We start from the raw sequence: 22,707 nt of genomic DNA on the forward strand, positions 1-22,707 counted from the left end.
TCCTGGAAAGACAGCCCAGATAACTGAAGTATGTGCCCAGGACAGCGTGTTTGAACCTTAATTGGTTATAAGCACGAAAATAAGTTGAAATAAATAATAAATGTCGAGAAGATAAAATTATTGATAATGATAAAATAATACTAATACTAATATTTTAATAAATAAATAAACAAACAATAAGCAAATAAATAAGTAAGATTGTTTCGTTTCAAACCAAATACAACGGCCTCGGTGGCGTCGTGGTTAGGCCATTGGCCTACAGGCTGGTAGGTACTGGGTTCGGATCCCAGTCGAGGCATGGGATTTTTAATCCAGATACCGACTCCAAACCCTGAGTGAGTGCTCCGCAAGGCTCAATGGGTAGGTGTAAACCACTTGCATCGACCAGTGATCCATATCTGGTTCAACAAAGGCCATGGTTTGTGCTATCCTGCCTGTGGGAAGCGCAAATAAAAGATCCCTTGCTGCTAATCGGAAAAAGTAGCCCATGTAGTGGCGACAGCGGGTTTCCTCTCAAAATCTGTGTGGTCCTTAACCATATGTCTGACGCCATATAACCGTAAATAAAATGTGTTGAGTGCGTCGTTAAATAAAACATTTCTTTCTTTCTTTCTTTCTTTCAACCCAAATACCTCTCTCGTTCTTTCTCTTCCTTTCTCGATCTGTCTTGCTGTCTCTATCTCTTTGTCTCAACACCAACTGTTTTGTTTACAGAAGTAATATTTGTGTCCTTCTCATTGACAACACATGAAGAAAAACATTCTTTGTTCTCGCTGTACTATGACAGTATACTTTAATGTTATAATATGCCTACATATAAATTCCCAAAAATGTAACCTATTCACTTAGTACGACAATCGGACATAACCTCTTTGCTACATCCTGGTATCCTCATTTTGTTGAGGTAAATGAAATCCAGAATTGTCCACACCCTGTTCTTCATGAACGGAATTTGGTGTTTCCTTATTGATATACACGCCGTCCTTGTTACCGACACTGTTTTTATCTGTTGTACATTTTTCTATATCCGTGGACAAGGATTCTTTATCTGATGTGAGACCTCGCCGGATCACGTGATGCCAGTCTTCCGGAATAGGTCGGTCGTATTTCTGAAATAAAATAAAACTATTACACTTAATAATATACTCAACTAAATTAATTAAGGGCCAAACGATTTTTCTCGGCAATGTTCTTTATTTCTTACACACCCGTTGGTGAGAAGGAAGGAAATGTTTTATTTAACGACGCACTCAACACATTTTATTTACGGTTATATGGCGTCGGACATATGGTTAAGGACCACACAGATATTGAGAGGAAACCCGCTGTCGCCATTTCATGGGCTACTCTTTTCGATTAGCAGCAAGGGATCTTTTATATGCACCATCCCATAGACAGGATAGTACATACCACGGCCTTTGATATACCAGTCGTGTGCACTGGCTGGAACGAGAAATAGCCCAATGGGCCCACCCTGTTGGTGAGAACACCATGCGTTATGTTTGGTTACACATGGTTATTAACACATGTACGTGTGTTAACAATTTCAAGACATACGACTGGCTGCTCCTAGGTGATGACCAGGTCACCAATGTCATACATCCAATGAAAAAATACACGATAGAAATCGATTAGACTATGACGTATAGTTAACCTGACATCCATGCGTCTGTGACGTGTAAGTCAGCTACAAGTGCAACGGCTGTAAATAACGTTTAGTCGAAAAAGATTTAAAATTTGCTTAAAACCTGGTTTTTGAAATATGTAAGAAATAGAATAATACATTCGTGTCTGTTAGATACCATTTATTTCACAACTCGTTGTTTAAAAACGTATCAAATTCGCTTTCTCTCGTTAGATACATTTTAAAACAACTCGTTATGAGATAAATGGTATCTAACGGCCACTCATGTATTATTCTCTATATATGTGGTACAAAATACGAAAAGCCCCATCGCGTCCACGATTTTAGCGTGCATCACTGGTCAAACTTTACTCCAACAACGCTTAGATATTGTCTGTGATCGAAACTTCATAACGTGATATATATAACCAAACGTCTATTGGTCCTCAAATAATTTTGTCAAGTATACATGTATTTGAGTGAATGTCCTTTATGCACTGCCACCCACATTTTACAAATATGTATTGAAAAAAAAAAACCCACACAAATATTCACATTCACACACAACACACGCACGCGCATAGCTCGAGCTTGCACGTACACCAATTACATTCAAAGGCAATAATAGACCTCTTTCTCATTCCACTGCGCATGTGCCCGTTGCGGAGTTACTCGAGGACGCAAACCGCGAGATTTCGCGAGATCTCGCCAAAATAGACCTATCTGCAAATTGGGGGGCAAAAGCAATGGGAGGCCACGACCATTGTTCAATTATTAACTGTTCCAATCGCATATGTCCGGGAAATTCGTTATCCTTCCATCGATATCCAGCCAATGGATATCGGAAACGTTTGTGGGTAATCGTTTCACGTAGAAAACGATTTTAATGTTACTCTAAGTACGAGGGTTTGTTCGGGACATTTTGTAGGAGGGAAGCCAGTGAACGCATAAGGGACCAAAACCGTACCGGTTCTGTACAGGACGTTCCTACACAGGGCGGTCTAGTATACTTAGATATGGTGGAAAACACATTAACAGTAAAGAAAATAAATATATATTTTGTATATAAAGCAAATATATGTATATTTCGAATTATACTCAATAAAATATATAACGTGGCGTGTGTAAATATATAAAAAATATATGTAGTCAGGACAGCTATGTACAGAACGTTCCTATACAGGGCGGTCTAGTATTCTCTACTTAGATATGGTAGTAAACAGTAAATAAAATAAATAAATATATATTTTGTATATACAGAAAATATATGTATATTTCGGACAATACTCAACAGAATATATATATATATATATATATATATATATATATATATATCTTACAATGCAGCAAACTCAGGAATGTCCCTTTAATTTGAACCATTCCGCTGTAAATTTCAGCGGACCGTTTTCTACGGCCATTATACCATCTAATTCGAAATATGTACATGTTAGTTGCCAAAGTTTAAAAGTCTCCTACGAAGCTACTCAAGTCACCCATAACAACCTGTCTGTCACGCCCCCCAATTTGTAAATAGACTAGTTTCAGTCTATTTTGTCAAGGGACGTTACTCTTCGCGCGCATGCGCAATAGGAATGCGAAATACCTCTATTGTGTTTCTGATATACTGCAGTCTGCACATCATCATTCAATGGCTATTAGCCGTAAACGTCATCTTACGTAATTTATGATTAATGATTTATGATTAATATTACACACATTCATTATTATATCCAACGAATAAAGAAATACACATTCGGTAATACCTACCCCTTTGTGATCAATCCCAAATCTGAGAGGTTTAAGAATTACTTCAGGGAGACAGGGGAACAGTTTATCAAACAAGGGGCAGATAAGTCTAGCATCGAGTGAAGACGGTCTTGTGTAACCTGAAAAAATTAAACGAAAAAAGAAAAAGGTTGCCATCTCAATGCTGGGCGATTCGAAACTATCAGTCATTAATTCATTTAAAGTCATTTCCGTGCTTTTATTCGGTTAGGTTCATTGGCAATTTGATGTTAAACATTTGAAAATTTCTGACAATCTTAGAGGAAACCCGCTGCATTTTGTCATCAGCATCAGGGGATCTTGTATACATGTGTATGTACATTCCCACAGACAGAACGCTATATACTTGTTGTGGGTGGACGGTGAAAAAAAACAAAAAAACTAGTCAGTTGAGGTGAATCGAACCTGCGTTGCAAGCACTTCAGGCGAGTGCTCTACAGATTGAGCTAGATCCCGCCTCTACTGGTGTTTGCCTATAACCTGACATTGATGTGGTGTGATAGGAAACGATGGTTACCAGTCAACTTGGCCTCCCGTACATGTCGCATTACGATTTCATGGGTTGCTATGCAATGGGCTATTCTCGTAACGTGTGGCGTGCTAAAACGTATTATTATATAACATTTAGCGAAATATTTTAAAATATCAGTGAAATAAAAGTGTTATCAGTCACTCAGTGACGATAACACATTTTAGAGTGAAAATTTCACTATTTCATTCTAAAATGTGTTATCGTCACTGTAGAAAGTGTTATCTTCTCTGTAAGAAAGCCGGAACATTTTTGATCCTGGCATTTTAAAAATAAAGGTAAAATGTCAAAAGTTATATAATAAATAGAAAATTTCATGGGTTTTTTTGTTGTCAAATATGATTTATTTCTCATCTCGTGAAGTGTGCAATCATATCACACTCATCGCGCAAGCGCGACTCGTGAGATATGATTGTAAACTTCACTCGATGAGATATAAATCATATTTGACACACACAAAAAATGAAATATCCTCTATCTCTTCTTGAACTTGTCTCGATGGAATGATTGGGTAGTGAAAGTGATAGCTATCCTTAAACGTTAAGGGCTAAATCACTATCTATAGTTAAGCCCCCCCCCCCCCCCCACACACACACCTCCACCTCCCATATGAAAATTCTTACCGACATACATGTGACTACGACATACACACCTGTCAGAAAGCTGACTATTAACCCGACGACCACCACTGTCACCATGGCAACCGGGGTGTAGTAGAGGTAAGAGATGGTGTAGATAGGTAGGCTGAAAAATACAAACAATAATAATTTTTGAAGTTTGAAAAGAACAGGAAACACACAGACATACAGACAAAGAATAATATATGAGTGGCCGTTATATAAAATCTATCTTACAACGATTTTTTCAAAATGTACCAAAACAACGGTAATGTTAATTTCATTTGACTGTGTGGCTTTGGCATCCGGATCATTAGTGAGAAACAGCTAATAAATGGCGTCTTCAGGAGGCCGAGCGCTCGGGAACAATTTGACTGGTACCATCGTCTTCTATCATATTATATTCATTTAACGTTAGGTGCACAAACCAGTTTGGCGAGCCGCCGTCATCACTCGCCCTCTTGAACACGTCTCAGATGTCTTCTGTTTTTTTAAATCGATCAACAAATGCGGTTTATCTTCGTGCGGTGTATGATATTAACTTTTCCAACAAATATAAAATTTTAAAATACCCCCCTCCCCCCAAAAATATAAAAATAAACCAATAACAAACAAACAAACAAACAAACAACAAAACAAACAAAAACAAAAACAAAAACAAAAACAAAAACAAAAATACACAAAAAAACACAAAAAACTACCAAAAAAAACCCACACCTGTCATCGGTAATCACTGACCAATGGCATTTCATATCACAACTGTGGCAATGGCCGTCGGTACCATCGCTAATTTCGATCCACGTCTTATGGCTTGACGAGGCGTGGTATTGTATGGCGTAGCGTGGCATGGCATGGTGTGGTATTAAAATAATACCCATGCTCACATTCAAATACGTTTGTCTACGTAACCCTAAGCAGCCCAAGACATACAAATCTGTAGACTGTAAATGGCAAAATAATAAATATGATAATAGAAAACGCACATGGACTTTGTAGTAGCAGCTGTGGTAGCAGTCGTTGCTATGGTGGCAGACAGTGTCGTGGTCGTGGTCGTGGTCGTGGTCGTGATGTTCCAGTTACAGCCGTGGGTCCACGTGGGTGAGCGAGGTGTTGCGACGTTGTTGACGAACGCTCCTATCCCAATCCACAGCGTGAACGCAAGCGAACTCAGACACCCAACAAACGCGCCCTAGTAAAATAAAAAAAGTTACGGGTCATATAGACAGGATGCGGTGCGTGCGTGCGGTCCGGGTAAAAAAAAAGAGATTCAAAATACTTTAGTTTCAATAAGAGCGCCTTGACTGAATGCGTGCGATGTGTGCGTATGTAAAACGCATGCGGGCGGCCAAAACGAACTATTGTATTTCCTCAAATAAACGCCGGCCTCCAATAAGCGTCGGGTCTGTAACATTTTGCAACAAAATAAACGCCGGGCCTCTAATAAGTGTCTGTAACACTTTGCAACAAAATAAACGCCGGGCCTCTAATAAGCGCCGGGTCTGTAACACTTTGCAACAAAATAAACGCCGGGCCTCTAATAAGCGCCGGGTCTGTAACACTTTGTAACAAAATAAACGCCGGGCCTCTAATAAACGCCGGGTCTGTAACACTTTGTAACAAAATGAACGCCGAGCCTCTAATAAGCGCCGGGCCTCCAGTAAACGCCGGATAAGACAGCCGAAAACCGATTACTGTTGGGGCTTTTTCCAGCAATGACGTTGACGCTATGCACTTTACATGGACAAATAATATTAATATGTTCATTGTTTTGATAACGTTTAAAGTTGTGTTACAGTTAAAGTTTAAAAATAAATAAAATAAAGGCCGGGTCTCCAATAAGCGCCGGTCTCCGATAAGCGCCGGGTCTGCGACCGTTTTGAATAAGCGCCTTTATTAGAGGAAATACGGTTATTGTACATGGTGTATGAACGCAAACCAATCTGATTAAAATTAGCTCTACTGGTCTCACAATTTAAATATCGACCAATTACACTTCGCCTTTTATAACGTTATTCGGGAACATACAAATTCTAAAAATACTGGTCGAGACTATAAGAATTTGTATGCTCCCGAAATTTATGCAATAGGCGAACTTGTTGGTCTATTTCAACATTAAAAAACAGAGGGGGGGGGGGGGGGGGATGCAGTAATAAACTCTGGATTGTATACTAGTATAACAGATTTTATGGCTATACCATCACGGTTTTTTTTATAGTTTTGAAACGAATTTTATATAAAATTTTATATTGAAATTAGTTTCCGATATACTTAATAATTCACCCGAATCATTTCGTATACTCTCGGCATAATCCCGAATGTTTTTCAAATTCTTTTCAAATCACTGGCATGATTCTGCAAGTAAGATTTTGAATGGTCGAATGAAAGGTCAACTGGACATGAGCTCGAACGGGATGCTGTTAGATCCACATGTAATAGTGGAGATAATTTTAATTAGATTGGAACGCAAACCACAGACGCATCACACGCAACAGTCAGACCGCACGCACGCACCTCACCCAGTCTATATGAACAGTTACAGTTTGTTTTGGTTAACGACACTACTAGAGCACATTGATTAATTAATCGTCAGCTATTACTGGTCAAACATTTGGTAATTTGTGACATGTAGTCTTAAGGGGTACTCTACATAAATTAGCAGCAACATCGGATTTTTTATATGCATTTCCTCACAAACAGGGCATCACATACCAAGACCATGGGGAATTTGTGGGACGGGGAGATAGAGTCAAGAGAATTACTCCACGGACAACTTGAAAAAGAAAAAAAAGAGTAAGTTTTAGGTAACATAGGCCTAAGCAACGTTTTTAGCAGCGCTGGTATAATTTGAAAAATATTTCAAGGGGGTGGTCTGCAATTCAAAATAAATATATGTAAGTATGCGTACATGGGCAAGAGAGTCACAAAGGGTTAGGTTATGTGACGCGAACGAACGTCATTTTGTTGGATATTTTGCAGGTTTGTTTGTTTATTATTTTATTTTATTTTATTTTATTTTATTTTATTATATTTTATTTGTTTGCTTTAAGGAAATTAGATGCTAATCATTGGGCAAGAGAGTCACAAAGGGTTATGTGATGTGACGCGAACGAACGTCATTTTGTTGGATATTTTGCAGGTTTGTTTGTTTGTTTATTATTTTATTTTATTTTATTTTATTTTATTATATTTTATTTGTTTGCTTTAAGGAAATTAGATGCTAATCATTGGGCAAGAGAGTCACAAAGGGTTAGGTTATGTGACGCGAACGAACGTCATTTAGTTGGGAGGTTTCTTTGTTTATTATTTTATTTTATTTTATTTTATTTTATTTTTTGCTTTAAGGAAATTAGATGCTCGTCATAAAAAAATAATAGTTTAATACAAAAACGAGCCCCCGTTGGACTCATTCTCCTACTTATCACATTGTTTTTGCATTTACCATAGTTTGACACCCAATAGCCGATGTATTTTTTGTGCTGGGGTGTCGTTAAACATTCATTCATTCATTCATTCATTCTCTTACTGGGTGTTTTCCATCCCAACTTATCCCCCACAACTGGTGTATCAAATGCCGTCCTGTATGTGGGAAAGTACATTTAAAACATCCACCGCTGGTAATGGAAACATGTAGCGGTGTTTTTCGGAAGACTATGCATCAGAAGTATTAAATGTTTGACATCCAATAACTGATTATTAATAAATCAATGTGGTGTCATTAAAGGCGCAAACCCTAGTTTTAACCCGTTAAAAAATTGATAATAAGTTTAGTTAATTCACAAACCTCAGTTACCTGTAATTCATTTGGATAAAGTTACAACAGAGTGAAAGAAGAGTCTGTGACGTTAAAACCGGGAAATACCTTTAAAAAATAGATTAGAACTCGCATCAATAACCGCTACTTCTCAGACGCACGTGCGTTTTTAAAAATATGAAATATTAGAAAACACGAAATATTATTAGAAACAACAGGATGACCAGAAACACTTCGGTTGTACGGAAATGGATAATCTAAACAATAAAATATAAGTAATGTTTGATTTCAGTGATCATAAGCGGCTCTAATAGTGAAAAATATTCTGTAGTGTTTAAAAAACCCACTAGGGTCTGTCTCTTTAAACAAAAACGTCATACAGTGTAATTTACTCACCCACTGGTTTCCCCATGGGAAAAACATCCCAAACACAAACAGTCCAAACAGGGGACCGTTAATAATGCTGATGACGCTTATTGCGGCCTGAAAAAGATAACAGCACATAAGGACAGCGTGCTTGAACCTCAATTGGATATAAGCACGAAAAGAATTTGAAATGAAATAAAACAGATTGAAATCGTGAGAGAAGGGGCGGGACGTAGCCCAGTGGTAAAGCGTTCGCTCGATGCGCGGTCGGTCTAGGATCGATCCCCGTCGGTGGATCCATTGGGCTATTTCTCGTTCCAGCCAGTGCTCCACAACTGGTGTAACAAAGGCCGTGGTATGTACTATCCTGTCTGTGGAATGGTGCATATAAAAGATCCTTTGCTGCTAATCGAAAAGTGTAGCCCATGAAGTGGCGACAGCGGGTTTCCTCTCTCAATATCTGTGTGGTCCTTTACCATATGTCCGACGCCATATAACCGTAAATAAAATGTGTTGAGTGCGTCGTTAAATCAAACATTTCTTCCTTTACTTACTGATCTAACGATGGACGGTAATAGGAAAGTATCGTAGGTCGTTACAAGTGCCTCTTAACACAGCCAGAAATAACTACTGTTCAACATTCCCCGAAGTGGTCAGAATAAGCCCTCAATTAAAAGCTGATGGGAAATGGTAGGTGTATAGCAAGGATTGTCACAAGAGACACGCACATCGCAGTTGGAGAGACACGGACTGGGATGTGGAGGTGGACAGTGAAAGAAGTTGAAATATTGGAGGAGCTGCCAAATCGGGAAGAAATAAGATGGAATGCAAAGGATAGAAAAGAAAGGAGGCAGTGAGGGTAAAAAATAAAACCCCAGTTTGTTCTGTTTAACGAAACCACAAAAGCACATTAATTTATTAATCATCGGCTATTTGATGTTAAACATTTTCTCACGAGGTCTTCAGAGGAAACCCGCTATACTCCCTCTCAGTAACAACTAGCAAGGGATCTTTTATTCGCACTTTCTCAGCACATACCACTGTCTTTGATATATCAATCATGAACAACTGGTTGAAAAGGGAAAAACTTATAGCGACCGCAGAGGACGTTCGATCTTACTATAGAATTAACTTGGTAAACATACTGTCAAAATGACATTGATAATCATAATAGACACAAAACCCAAACTCAATCAATTTAAATAAATTTAAAAAAACTAACTGTAAGACATGTACACACCCACCTGTAAGACTCCTCCCAGTTGAGAGCAGACGTAAGCCAGACCCACGGACACCAGACCAAAGGTCAAAACTGTAAGTGAAACCGAAACAAGAACTGTTTGAGTAAATACAAATAGACTATTGCATGGGCGGGAGTTGCACTGATTTTGCGTGGCACTTACGCAAATGTAATAATTTATTTATTATCCACAAACTGTGATTTATAATAAAGATTAAAGAGTGATTGTAATAGCTTCGCAGTCAATCTTAATAACATTTAACGAAGTCCGTGACATTGACGCTAGATAATGTCAATTTCACAAATCCAGACTACCGCAAACTAGGAGCGAACTAGTGACATCGGAAGTGTGCCATAAACGTGTTCCATGTATTGTTTTGGCCCATTCTATATAGGGACAATATGATCTTTTTGAGAACGTGGGCTTTATTTTAGTTTTGTTTTGTGTGTGTGTCTGTGTGTGTGTGTCTGTATGTATGTGTGTGTGTATGTGTGTCTGTGTGTGTGTGTGTGTGTGTGTGTGTGTGTCTGTGGTGTGTGTGTGTGTGTGTGTGTGTGTGTTTGTGTTTGTGTTGCTGTTTATTTAGGGGTGGGGGAGAGGTGAGAATCGTGGGTAATAAAGATAACTACTGTGGGTATATAAATTACCTTCACATTATGACTGAGTATATGGATAATTAACACAGAATTACGATACACTTACAAAACGGCGTACACACAATGTTAATAACAGAAATCAGAGTTAAAGACGGGCCGTAATTGGGTTGATATACTGCATATAAGTTGGTTTGTTGGTAGTGGTGGTGGTGGTGGTGGTGGTGGGGGGGGGGGGGGTTCTGGGGGGTTTTCTGGGGTGTTTTTTTTATCCCAGTGGTAAAGTGGTCAGTTGATCCGCGGTCGGTTTGTGATCGATCCCCGTGGGTGGGCCCATTGGGCTATTTCACGTTCCAACCAGTATACCACGACTGGTATAACAAAGGCCGTGGTATGTGCTAACCTGTCTGTGGGATGGTGCATATAAAAGATCCCCGACTACTAATGGAAAACAATGTAGCGGGTTTCCTCTCTAAGACTATGTGTAAGACAACAATTATTTGACATCCAATAGCCGATGATTAATAAATCAATGCGCTCTAGTGGTGTCGTTAAACAAAACAAGCTTTAACTAGTTGTTTTTGGGGGTTTTAGGGGTTTTAGGGTGGGTTTTATTTAGCCATAAGTTAACATTATCGTCAATGGGATTTTATTTGGTACAGTACAACCTTTACATACCAACCACCTTGGTGACAATGGTTGCCGTCCTGTCGCTCATCTTGGTACAGCAGTACGGACGGACGAGGTCGGTAACAACCACGGCTCCAACGGCGTTCAGACCAGACGACAGAGAGCTGGAAACAAATTAACAAATAATTACTGATCAGGGGTCGAAATTGGCTGAAGGTCCTGCCGGTAATTCGGTCCGGTAACTGACAAATTCTGCCGGCCCGAATCAAAACCTTTCCGGACTACACATGGTCGACTCAAACTGGTGTGTGAATATATGTTTGTAAAATAATTGACGGTTTGATTGGATAACAAAACAAAATATCCCAGTTCGTGGTGATGTTGACAAAAAAAAAAAAAAAAAAAATATATAATAATAATAATAGTAATAAAAAAAAAAAAAAAAAAAAAAAAAATAAAAATGAATAAATAAATAATAATAATAATAATAATAATAATAAAATAAAATAAAATAAAATAAAATAAAATAATAATATTAATTAAAAATAATAATAATACTCCCCAAAAAACAAACAACAGTAACAACAAATAAACACTATATGCATTGCATCAACCAAATTATGACCCATTAATATAAGTAATATAACCCATCTGCCAAAGAATTAAGGAAAAAACTATATTTTAGTCATGGCTCATTTTCGATATTTAACTGGATGGTTTTAAAGGGACAGTCTATGAAAATACACACTAAGTTTAGTTAAACTACAAACCTGTAACACATTTGGATAAAGTTACTATTGAGTGAAACATGAGTCTGTGACTTTGAAATGGTGAAATATCCTCTAAAATAGACTAAAACTCGACTCCATAACTGTTACTTCTCAGACGCACGTGCGTTTTTAAAAACATGAGAAATGCATTTTGTGATATTGAAAATACCAGGATGATCAAACACACTTCGAATGTACGGAAATGGTTAATCTAAACGATAAAATCTAAATAAAGTATGATTTCAGCTATCAAAAACGGCAAAAATATGCCTTAGTGTTTAAAAACTAGGGTATGTTCCTTTAAATCAGCCCAAGTTGCGCAGGAACATTGGAGTACATAGTTTTACAGGTAACGAAATACTGGACTCACCCACACGGCTACTTGAAATAGTGGTATTGGATGAAATAAAATTGCATATATTTATTGCAGAGATAAAACTTTTTTCTAACAACAAACATTATCACATTTATCACCAATGGCAGTACCTGTGTAGTATTCACTGCTTTATTAATGTTCGGGTCATTTCGACCTTTGACCCAGCCGGATGTTATTTGATATAGTGCTACCTTATGAACAAAAGACACAAATGACCCAATCTTAAGGCGACGCCACACGATACGACTGCCTGTTCGAGAATAGCTAATTGTGTCAAGACAAACATTACGATTTCATCGGTTGCTATGTGTGTGTGTGTGTGTGTGTGTGTGTGTGTGTGTGTGTGTGTGTGTGTGTGTGTGTGTGTGTGTGTGTGTGTGTGTGTAACTTTTAGTCATGCTCATATACCACAGAGGTTTCGAGCATGTCCGCTCCGGGTTCCGCCTCAGAATAGCTGTAACCCAACCCGGGACGGAAGGTTGCTATGTAATCGGCTACGGTTATTATTGTTCGAAACAATCGTAACGTGTGGCCTTGCCTATAGAGTAGAACACATCAATACCTTAAACTTCCACTGAACAGACAAGAGATGAATATTCCAGGAAGTCCAGGGAGATGTCCGAGGATGTCCATCACATAGAGAGGCAGAATCTGTTGAAAGGAAAAGTTTAAAATTTACTTTTGTTTAATGACACGACTAGAGCACATAGATATATTAATAATCTGCTTTTGGATGTCGGTTGTTTTATCATCATCATCATCATCATCATCATCATCATCATTATTATTATTCCCACCGACCCCTTTCCTTTCTCTCCATTGAATTCCATCTAATTTTTTTCTCGATCTGGCAGCTCCTCCTATCGTTCAACTTGTTTCACTGTCCACTTCTACATCCCAGTCCTTGTCTCTCCAACCGCGACAGGTGCAGGATGCGAAACATTTAACTCGTGGTCTTAGAGGTTCAAGCACGTCTTTCTTGGGCACAGTGTCCGTATTTCTCGGCGAATGTGTCCAAGACATTACATTACGAGTGGGGTGGGATTTAGCTCAGTCGGTTGAGTGTTCGCTTGAGGTGCTTGCGTTACAGAATCGAAACACATCGGTAGATCCATTCATAGATAGAATAGATTGTAATTGGGGTTTTTGTTGTTTTTGTTCCAACCAGTACACCACAACTGGTCAAAGGTCGTGGTATGTGTTTTCCTGTCTGGGGGAAAATGCATATAAAATATCCCTTGCTGCATTAGGAAAAAACAATAGCGGGTTTCCTCCAATGACTACGAGTCAGAATTACCAAATGTTTGACATCCAATAGCTGATGAATAATTAGTCAACGTATTGTAGTGGTGTCGTTAAACAAAACAAACTTTAATAAACTTTAACGATACAGGTGGAATAAACATTTATAAATTGACTGTCATTTCATCTCATTTCAACATATTTTCGTGCTTATATCCATTTAAGATGCAAGCGTGCTGTCCTGGCCACACGCCTCGTCTATCTGTCCAGGACAGTGGGTTAGTTGTTCGTGGTTAGAGAGAGAAAGAAAGTGTAGTGGCCTTACATCTACCCACTGAATCGTTAAAATTCGCTCTGGGTGGGAGCCGGTACCGGGCTGTGAACCCTGTATCTACCAGCCTTATGTCCGATGGAAGGACGGAAATGTTTTATTTAACGACGCACTCAACACATCGAGCGAACGCTGTACCACTGGGCTATGTCCCGCCCCTGGACCAATGGGATGACGTAATAATATTGTAATGTAATGAAGGAAGGAAATGTTTTATTTAACGACACACTCAACACATTTTATTTACTGTAATATGGCGTCGGACATATGGTTAAGGACCACACACAGATATTGAGAGAGCAAACACGCTGTCGCCACTTCATGGGCTACTCTTTTCGATTAGCAGCAAGGGATCTTTCATATGCACCATCCCACAGACAGGATGGTACATACCACGGTCTTTGTTACACCAGTTGTGGAGCGCTGGCAGGAAGGAGAAATAGCCCAATGGGCCCACCGACGAGAATCGATCCTAGATCCTAGATCGATCGCGCATCAGGCGAGCGCTGTACCACTGAGCTACGTTCCGCCCCTTATGTTCGATGGCTTAACCACGACACCACCGAGGCTGGCTATTACAAACCTCGTCGGGCTTGCTGACCAATCTGTTGAAACTGATTGGATGGCAGTCTGCATAGAAGGCGAACATGACGACACCGATCATACAGCACATGGTGGTGATGAAAATCAGACCGGGCATGTTGATAGCTAGAGCCCTGAAGCCGATAATAAAATACATCGATTTTAGTATCTAATTTAAGACTAGAATTGTTTTAATTTAAAAAAAAAATTTTTTTAAAGGAAAAGCTAACGATATTATCTGAATATCATGCATGCCTTATTTTAGAAGATATTATTACAACGTATATTTGTATGTATATGGTCTGTACATTTTATAACTTGTTAAAGTCCGACCCAGAACTAATGTGTTGCTTTTGTTATGGTTGCTGTTGCCGTCTTAATGCTATTAGCATAATCTTAATTTTATATTGAGAGCCACCCAAATTGGGGGGAGGGGGATGGGTGTGTGTGGGCACCCACACTATGAATCTTGTTATGATGCATTTGGGAATTATAAAAGGTGGTGTGAAAAAGAGATGTGATGGGGTGGGTGCGTTGGGGATGGGGGATGGGGGCTTGAGGTATAAAAATATGTGATACTACCTAACTCTCAGTTACTTACCACTGCGCCTTCCTGAGGGAGGGGAGGCTGATACATTAACAACCTACCCCCTCAGTTACCTACCACTGCGACTTCCTGAGGGAGGGGAGGCTGATACATTAACAACCTACCCCCTCAGTTACCTACCACTGCGCCTTCCTGAGGGAGGGGAGGCTGATACACTAACTACCTAACCCTCAGTTACCTACCACTGCGCCTTCCTCAGAGAAGGGAGGCTGATACACCTCTGGACCTGCGCCTGGTGGGTGCCGTACAGAGACATCCACATAAAACCAGCACCGATCACAATCGACCAAAATGAATGACGGGTGGTCGGGTCGAAACTAAAACTGAAAAATAGATGTGAAATATCTCAAACATACTAACAATATCCATATGTGTTACATAGGCACGGCTGAAGCAAATAGACATTGGAGGGGTGGGGAGTGACTGAGATCATGGGCACAAAGCAAACTTTCTAGGGACTTCGGGGGTATGGAAGTAAAATTAATCTCTGCTTAAAGATTTACAACCAATAATATTTTTGATTCAGAATTATTGTGATCTGCACTGCCGACCGCCTTCTTTGTACTTACCCGATGCCGCATTTCGCAAGGACTATTTAGCGATCAGAACCAGTCATCTACCATACAATTATCGTGCTAAATATTGCGTACAAAGATGGTTTCCATAAATACAACCTCGATGGATGCCGCCATCTTTCTCTCTAAACATTAACGGTGGTCGTGTATATAGCCTCGGCTTATGAGGGCTAGCTATCTACACGTCGGTTGTATTGTTTTGGGGATAAATCCCATTGTACGTCAACCACACCCGATCTAAGCTTACCACGCTAAGCGCTGGTTACATCTGTCCCCGTCGGTGGGCCCATTGGGCTATTTCTCGCCCTAGCCAGTGTACCATGACTGGCATATCAAAGACCGTGGTATGTGCTATCCTGTCTGTGGGATGGTGCATATAAAAGATCCCTTGCTACTAATGTCAAAATTACCAAATGTTTGACAAGCAATAGCCGATGATTAATAAATGAATGTGCTCTAGTGATGTCGTTAAACAAAACAAACTTCTGGTTACTTCTGATAAGTGTATAATACATAACATAATGGCCAGTTCTAAGTATAATCCTTTCTGGAGTACCGCTGATGAGGTCCTTTAAGATCATATGTCAGAATTGAAAGAAAGAAAGAAATGTTTTATTTAACGACGCACTCAACACATTTTATTTACGGTTATATGGCGTCAGAGGTCAGAATTATACATATATGTCCAATATTAAATTCTAATTATGAATGAATACCTCATTCTTTTACCTTCCAAATCAGCCTTCTAGTTCTAAAAATAAATATCTAACCACGGCACAAACCTTGAGCAAAGGCGGATCCACGGGAGGAAACCAGGGGAACGTGACACACACACACACACACCCCGCAAAAAAATAAAATAATAATAATAATAATAATAAAATAATAATAAAAAATAAATAAAATGCCCCTTTTTAACAATTAATTTTGTTTACAAATTTTCACCGAAGTACCCTTTTCAGAGATTTGGTCTCTACGCCCTTCTGGCCTTGGTCCCCTCCCGTAAGTATCCCCTGGTCCCGCCCTTGCTGAGAACCTACTCGTCAAACAAGATACGCTGTCGTTGGTCTGCGATATCCCAGGCTCGTCCGAACCCTCCGACAACGATAGAGCCCTGGATGAGGACTGCCAAGAGACCAGCTGCTATTATACCTGCCTGGAACGTGTCAGTCCACAGTACAGCCTTCATACCACCCTGCATGGGAAACAAATGTAAAACATCAAACGTAAAACCCCACCCAAAACCCCTAAAGAAAACAAACAACAACAACCACCAAATACCCGGCACCTCCATTTTAATAAATATTTTTACAATTCATAACTTTCGGAACAAAATTAAAGTTTGTTTTGTTTAGCGACACCACTAGAGCAAATAGATTAATTAATCATCAGCTATTGGCTGTCAAACATGTGGTTAATGTGACAAGCAGAGGAAACCCGCTACATTGTTTCCATTAGTAGCAAGCTAGCTTAAGGGATCTTTTATATGCACTTTCCCCCACACAGACAGGACAGTACATACCACGGTCTTCGAAATACAAGTCGTGGGGGCACTGATTGTGACGGGGAAACCAAATCTGAAGATGGATCCACCGAGGGCATTCGATCCTTCGACCCAAGCACCTCTGATGAGCGCTATACGGACTCGACTAGATCACGCCCCTTCATAACAAGTCCCGTTATGTTGATATCTTAATTGTATCCGTCACTATATAACCAGTATATATGTATTATACACGTACGAGTGCGGTGTAGAATGTTACCACCAGTCCAATGGTCGCCACAGAACCCCATAACGAAAATCCGGTCACTGAAACCAAACAGAATAGTTATACTTTCAAAAAATGAATGATTGAATGAGTGAATGAATGAATGAATGAATGAATGAATGAATGAATGTTTAACGACACCCCAGCACGAAAAATTCAGAAATCAATGTCTTGACGTTAGAATAGTTTTTATAATGACACCACTAATGAATTTGTTTTGTTTAACGACACGACTAGAGCACCTTGATTTATTAATCATCGGCTACTGGATGTTAAACATTTCGTCATTTTGACAGTCATAGAGAGAAAAGCCGCTACATTTTTTCATTAGTAGCAAGGGATCTTTTGTATGCACCATTCCCCAGACAGGATAGCACATACCACGGTCTTTGATATGCCAGTCGTGGTGCACTGGCTGGAACGAGAAATAACCCAATAAAGCACTGTGTCATGTCATAAAATAGGTCTTTAACATTGATGACCTAATTTATTGAACTCTCGCAACCTGTAGTTACGCAAATATACGAGGAACTTATTTCCTTTACACCGGAGGTGAAATTTCGTAAACAGCGAGGTTAACCTTCACCTTCGTCTTGCAATTTTTTTTTTTTTTTTTTTTTTTTTACATTTCAGGCAGGTCCCGAACATGCCGGGTGCCCCATTTATTTCTAAAAAGACCTCCCTATTTACAATAAACCAGGTTCTCCTTGAATGTGGCCAATAAGGATATACATATAAGTGTCAGTGCTTGTTTCAAAATAATATACATTTTAATTAGTGCATGTTTGTATTTTTGTTTTCTTTACTGTGATTAGTGTATATGGCTTAGGTGATGTGTATTTACAATATATAAACCTGGTTTGCGGACCTGGCCCCCAAAGCTACAAGCCGGGGGGTCCAGGTCTATTTTTCTACATTTGGTGCAATTTGCCATTTTTTTTTTTTTATCATAGTTTATATGTAATGTCAAAGGCATCATTGCACGAGGCAATGACCCCCTTGAAACACCAGTGTCTTAAGAATTTTCCTTTTTTGTTGGGCCGCTCTAAGGCGGCAAAAAATTCTATTTCAACCCTTGAATAAACTAAATGTTTGAAAAGTGCCATTTCGTTACATGGCTTATCGCCCTCTAATAATTTTCTAGTTGTCCATATTACCCTTATCGCTTTACTCCAAAGAAAAATTCCTAACTGCGATGCATAATCTCCAGGCTTATGTTTTATGCCAAAAATCATGGCGTACGGGTTCAAGCGAAATTTATTGCCGAAAAGTTTTTTGAAGATTGGTTCAATTTGCTTTATAAATAGTTTTGTTTTGTTGCAGTGAAAAAAGGCATGCAAGACTGAGTCCACTCCGTTGCACACAAGGCACTCCGGAGTGGACACAATCTTCCAGTCATATAGATGTTTTCTGACTGCAATTACGTTTCTAATCATTTTATAAATTAAATCATAGTCGGGATTTTCAATGAAACCTGAATTTAATGTTTTCCAAATGTTTTGCCAGTTTATGGTTTCATTAAAGGCTATATTCCACCTGGTCTTAAATGATGCATCTTTGTAAGTTCTTACTAACAAGACTGCGTATATGTCTTTAGTTTTCGCGTCTGTCACGTCTTTTTTCGTGTCACCTATGTTGATACGAAAGATGGCGTCTAAGTCACCATCAAGGGGGTCTTCATTTTGTAGCGTCATTAGTAATGTCCGCGAAAAGTTGTCCTGTAGGTCTTTTAATTGGCGATAAAATACCGCGCTAGTTGAAAAACCAGCGAAGTCCAAAAAGTCGTTCGTCCCCGAGTCCCAAATGTCCTTGACTAAATTTAGTCTTTCTCTACGTATACTTGTGTATGTTTTGTTTGATATAAGAGGGTTTTCGTGTAACGGTTCATAAATTATCTGTTGGTAGCTGTTAGTGTCTCTAGTAATGTCAAGGTCCTTCCAAGTTAAGAGTATTTCCCTGTAGATATTCGGCATTGAGATGAAATTAGCTTTTTTATTTATAATTTTACATTTTAGAACATGTCTTTCAATATTTAAGTTTTTGTATTGGCCTAAAAAGCAATTGCAATACCAAAAAGTAAAAAAAGTTTGTTTTATTTAACGACGCCGCTAGAGCACATTGATTTTTTGTCTTATTATCGGCTATTGGACGTCAAACATATGGTCATTCTGACACTGTTTTTAGAGGAAACCCGCTGTCGCCACATAGGCTACTCTTTTTACGACAGGCAGCAAGGGATCTTTTATTTGCGCTTCCCACAGGCAGGATAGCACAAACCATGGCCTTTGTTGAACCAGTTATGGATCACTGGTCGGTGCAAGTGGTTTACACCTACCCATTGAGCCTTGCGGAGCACTCACTCAGGGTTTGGAGTCGGTATCTCGATTAAAAATCCCATGCCTCGACTGGGATCCGAACCCAGTACCTACCAGCCTGTAGACCGATGGCCTGCCACGACGCCACCGAGGACGGTATACCAAAAAGACTTGCATACCAAAAAGACTTGCATAGACAGTGCAATGTTGCTTTCTGAAAACAATGTATAATCTTTGAAATAGTTTAAAGCCGCACGCCATCCAGCGAAAATAAATTATAATTTGGTTAATCTACAAACCTGTAACACACTTAGATCACGTTTTTATCAAATGGAGTGAAAAAGCAGGTTTTATATCGATAAATACCATGGGAATTCCCATGTCCCAATTGCTTGAAATAATTTTGAAAGTTATTATTCTGATGTCACCGGTAGATGTCGTTCGAAGCACAACAATGCCTACGTCACGACAAATTTCACAGAGTGCGCCCAGACTTGGGGTGCGTTCCTTTCACCTCTCCTGAACATGTTCCAACTGTTCTGTCCTGGTTGTATCCCCTCTCCAGATATCGTAAGACTTGGTTATATTGGTTTTAAGTGCTTGTAACGTTTTGTATTGAGATACTTACTTGTCTGAACTTTATTGTTACTGAAAATGTTCACGAAATGTGAAGAAAAATCTCACAAATGAACAACAAGAAAACGACAACAAATTGGATGTTGATTGCGCGAACCGTGCACGAGAAAACAAACCGAACTAAAATGATAACGGTCACGTGGTATACCAACGTCTGTGACATTGAAATGGGAATATCCCCTCTAAAAGTAGATTAGACCTTGTCTGCTCAACGGTTTTTTCTCAGAGACCCGTGGCATTTTATGAAATACGAAAAATGCAGTTTGTGGTATTACAAACACCAGGATTACCAGGATTACCAAAAAAACACTTCAGGTGAATGGAAATGTATATTCTAAATAATAAACGGTAAGTAAAGTGCAATTTTATTTGTGAAAAAATGGGTTTAATAGCGAAAAACAACGGCGTAATGGTTAACAACTAGGGCGTGTCCCTTTAAATAGTGTGAAAAAAAAAAAAAAAAACCCACCGTGTCATGTCATAAAATTCTTACATCTATTTAGTAGTCAAGGGCCTGATTAACTGACTTGCAACTTCACAATATCGCAATGCAGTGTAAAACAACTTGCGAAGATTATAAATTGGCCCCTGAATTATAAACTAGAGGCCATCAAAGCGCTGTTTCTTATGAACAAATGCCATATCGCCGTACATGATAGAACCTAAGAATCATTTACAGATAGCAAAGGAATGATAACAAAATCAACAAAAACAGACACACATTTCAGCAAATAAATGATTGCAGTTTGAAATTTTCAAACGAAAAAAATAAGACGAAAGAAATGTTTTATTTAACGATGCACTCAACACATTTTATTTATGGTTATATGGCGTCGGACATATGGTTAAGGACCACACAGATATTGAGACAGGAAACCCGCTGTCACCACTTCATGGGTTACTCTTTTCGATTAGCAGCAAGGGATCTTTTATATGCACCATCCCATAGACAGGATAGCACATACCACGGGCTTTGGTGTATCAGTCGTGGTGCACTGGCTGGAGCGAGATATAGCCCAATGGGCCCACCGACGGGGATCGATCCCAAACCGATCGCGCATCAAGCGAGCGCTTTACCACTGGGATACGTCTCGCCCCACGAAAAAAACATAAAGACAATGTTTGCTTCCTTGACTTTAAATTGAATTTATATACAGTAAACATTTGAATTACTGGAGCGAATCCAGGAAATATTGGGGGATGAACAAAGTGGGAAAGGGCACATGGACCAAACGGGCAATACAATTAAAATTTCCAACCCTACCGCCCCCCCCCCGTCCATACTGCCCCCCCCCCCCCCCCCCCCCCCCCCCCAAAGGAGCATCTTGAATATATTTAAGGGGCGAGCCCCTGATCTACCCGGATCTGTCTAGATGTGTATCTTACCTGCATACAACGCTAATGACGGTGTGTAAAGGACAAACGCCAGGTACATCAACTGTAAATTAAAAACAAAACTTTAAAGATTTTAAACAGTCTGTCAAGTATTGCACAGTTTGCAGAGTAGTGTGCTTCTGTCAGAAAACTAATTGTTGTGGATAAACTCATATATATATCTATCTACTTATTAACAGTTTGACTTGATAAAAGTTAAAATTTGTTTTGTTTTAACAACACCTCTTTAGCACATTTGATAATTTTAACATATAGCCTTAGAGAGGAAACCCGACACATTTTTCCATAAGTAGTAAGGGGTCTTACAGGGCCGTATGTTTGGGGGGGGGGGGGGGGCAACTGAGTAGTTAACAGTCTAAAACTTAAATAGTTAAGAAGAGAATTTTCTTTAAGTTTCTATAATGCTTTCCGGATTTTTTTTCTGGGGGTGGTGACTGCCCCCCTTGCCCCCCCCCCCCCCCCGCTAGCTACGGCCCTGGTCTTTTATATGCACCATCCCACAGACAGGATGGCACATACCACGGCATTTGTTATATCAGTCGTGGTGCACTGGCTGGAACGAGATTGACTTAATAACGTACGGGTGTGGGATCTACTGTCTGTAACATGTTACTGAAACAGTGTTTACAAATTATATGTGATCAACATTTGCTAAAACAATGACATAAGCAAAGAATTACCGAAAGGGCTAACTGTCCCTTATTTACTTTTGTCGAGTATAGAGCCGCTTACCGTCTGCACAATGAGTATAAGTGATCCCAAAACTCGAACTTTCTTGCTGAAACGTAACTCCAAATACTGAAATACAAAATGGTTTAAAAAAAAAATGACAAGAACTAAACTGAATTCTACAAAAGGATTGTTTAGACACATTTTAGCTACAATTACCATATACACTGGGGTTTTTTTTAGAAATAATGTCCGCTGTTTCCGCAAATGCTGCATACCAATCTAATTAAAATTAGCTCCACTG

General features: G+C 39.3%; 1 protein-coding gene across 1 annotated transcript in view; it reads right to left on the reverse strand.

Moving 5' to 3' along the window:
• Positions 1 to 771: 771 nt before the first annotated feature.
• The window catches only part of LOC121378071 (sodium-dependent multivitamin transporter-like), a 35,378-nt gene continuing 13,442 nt past the window's right edge, over positions 772 to 22,707 (reverse strand). The window contains exons 2-15 of the mRNA XM_041506171.1: positions 22,467 to 22,532; positions 21,726 to 21,777; positions 17,362 to 17,429; positions 16,660 to 16,814; positions 15,227 to 15,367; positions 14,439 to 14,571; positions 12,845 to 12,933; positions 11,185 to 11,300; positions 9,917 to 9,984; positions 8,703 to 8,789; positions 5,539 to 5,744; positions 4,591 to 4,682; positions 3,392 to 3,510; positions 772 to 1,109 (exon numbers count right to left, since the gene is read on the reverse strand). Coding sequence (XP_041362105.1) covers positions 876 to 1,109; positions 3,392 to 3,510; positions 4,591 to 4,682; positions 5,539 to 5,744; positions 8,703 to 8,789; positions 9,917 to 9,984; positions 11,185 to 11,300; positions 12,845 to 12,933; positions 14,439 to 14,571; positions 15,227 to 15,367; positions 16,660 to 16,814; positions 17,362 to 17,429; positions 21,726 to 21,777; positions 22,467 to 22,532 — 1,626 coding nt within the window. The 3' untranslated portion in view covers positions 772 to 875. The remainder of the gene's footprint in view (positions 1,110 to 3,391; positions 3,511 to 4,590; positions 4,683 to 5,538; positions 5,745 to 8,702; positions 8,790 to 9,916; positions 9,985 to 11,184; positions 11,301 to 12,844; positions 12,934 to 14,438; positions 14,572 to 15,226; positions 15,368 to 16,659; positions 16,815 to 17,361; positions 17,430 to 21,725; positions 21,778 to 22,466; positions 22,533 to 22,707) is intronic.

The sequence above is a fragment of the Gigantopelta aegis genome, chromosome 7 (assembly GCF_016097555.1).
Source record: "Gigantopelta aegis isolate Gae_Host chromosome 7, Gae_host_genome, whole genome shotgun sequence".
Taxonomy (NCBI): Eukaryota; Metazoa; Mollusca; class Gastropoda; order Neomphalida; family Peltospiridae; genus Gigantopelta; species Gigantopelta aegis.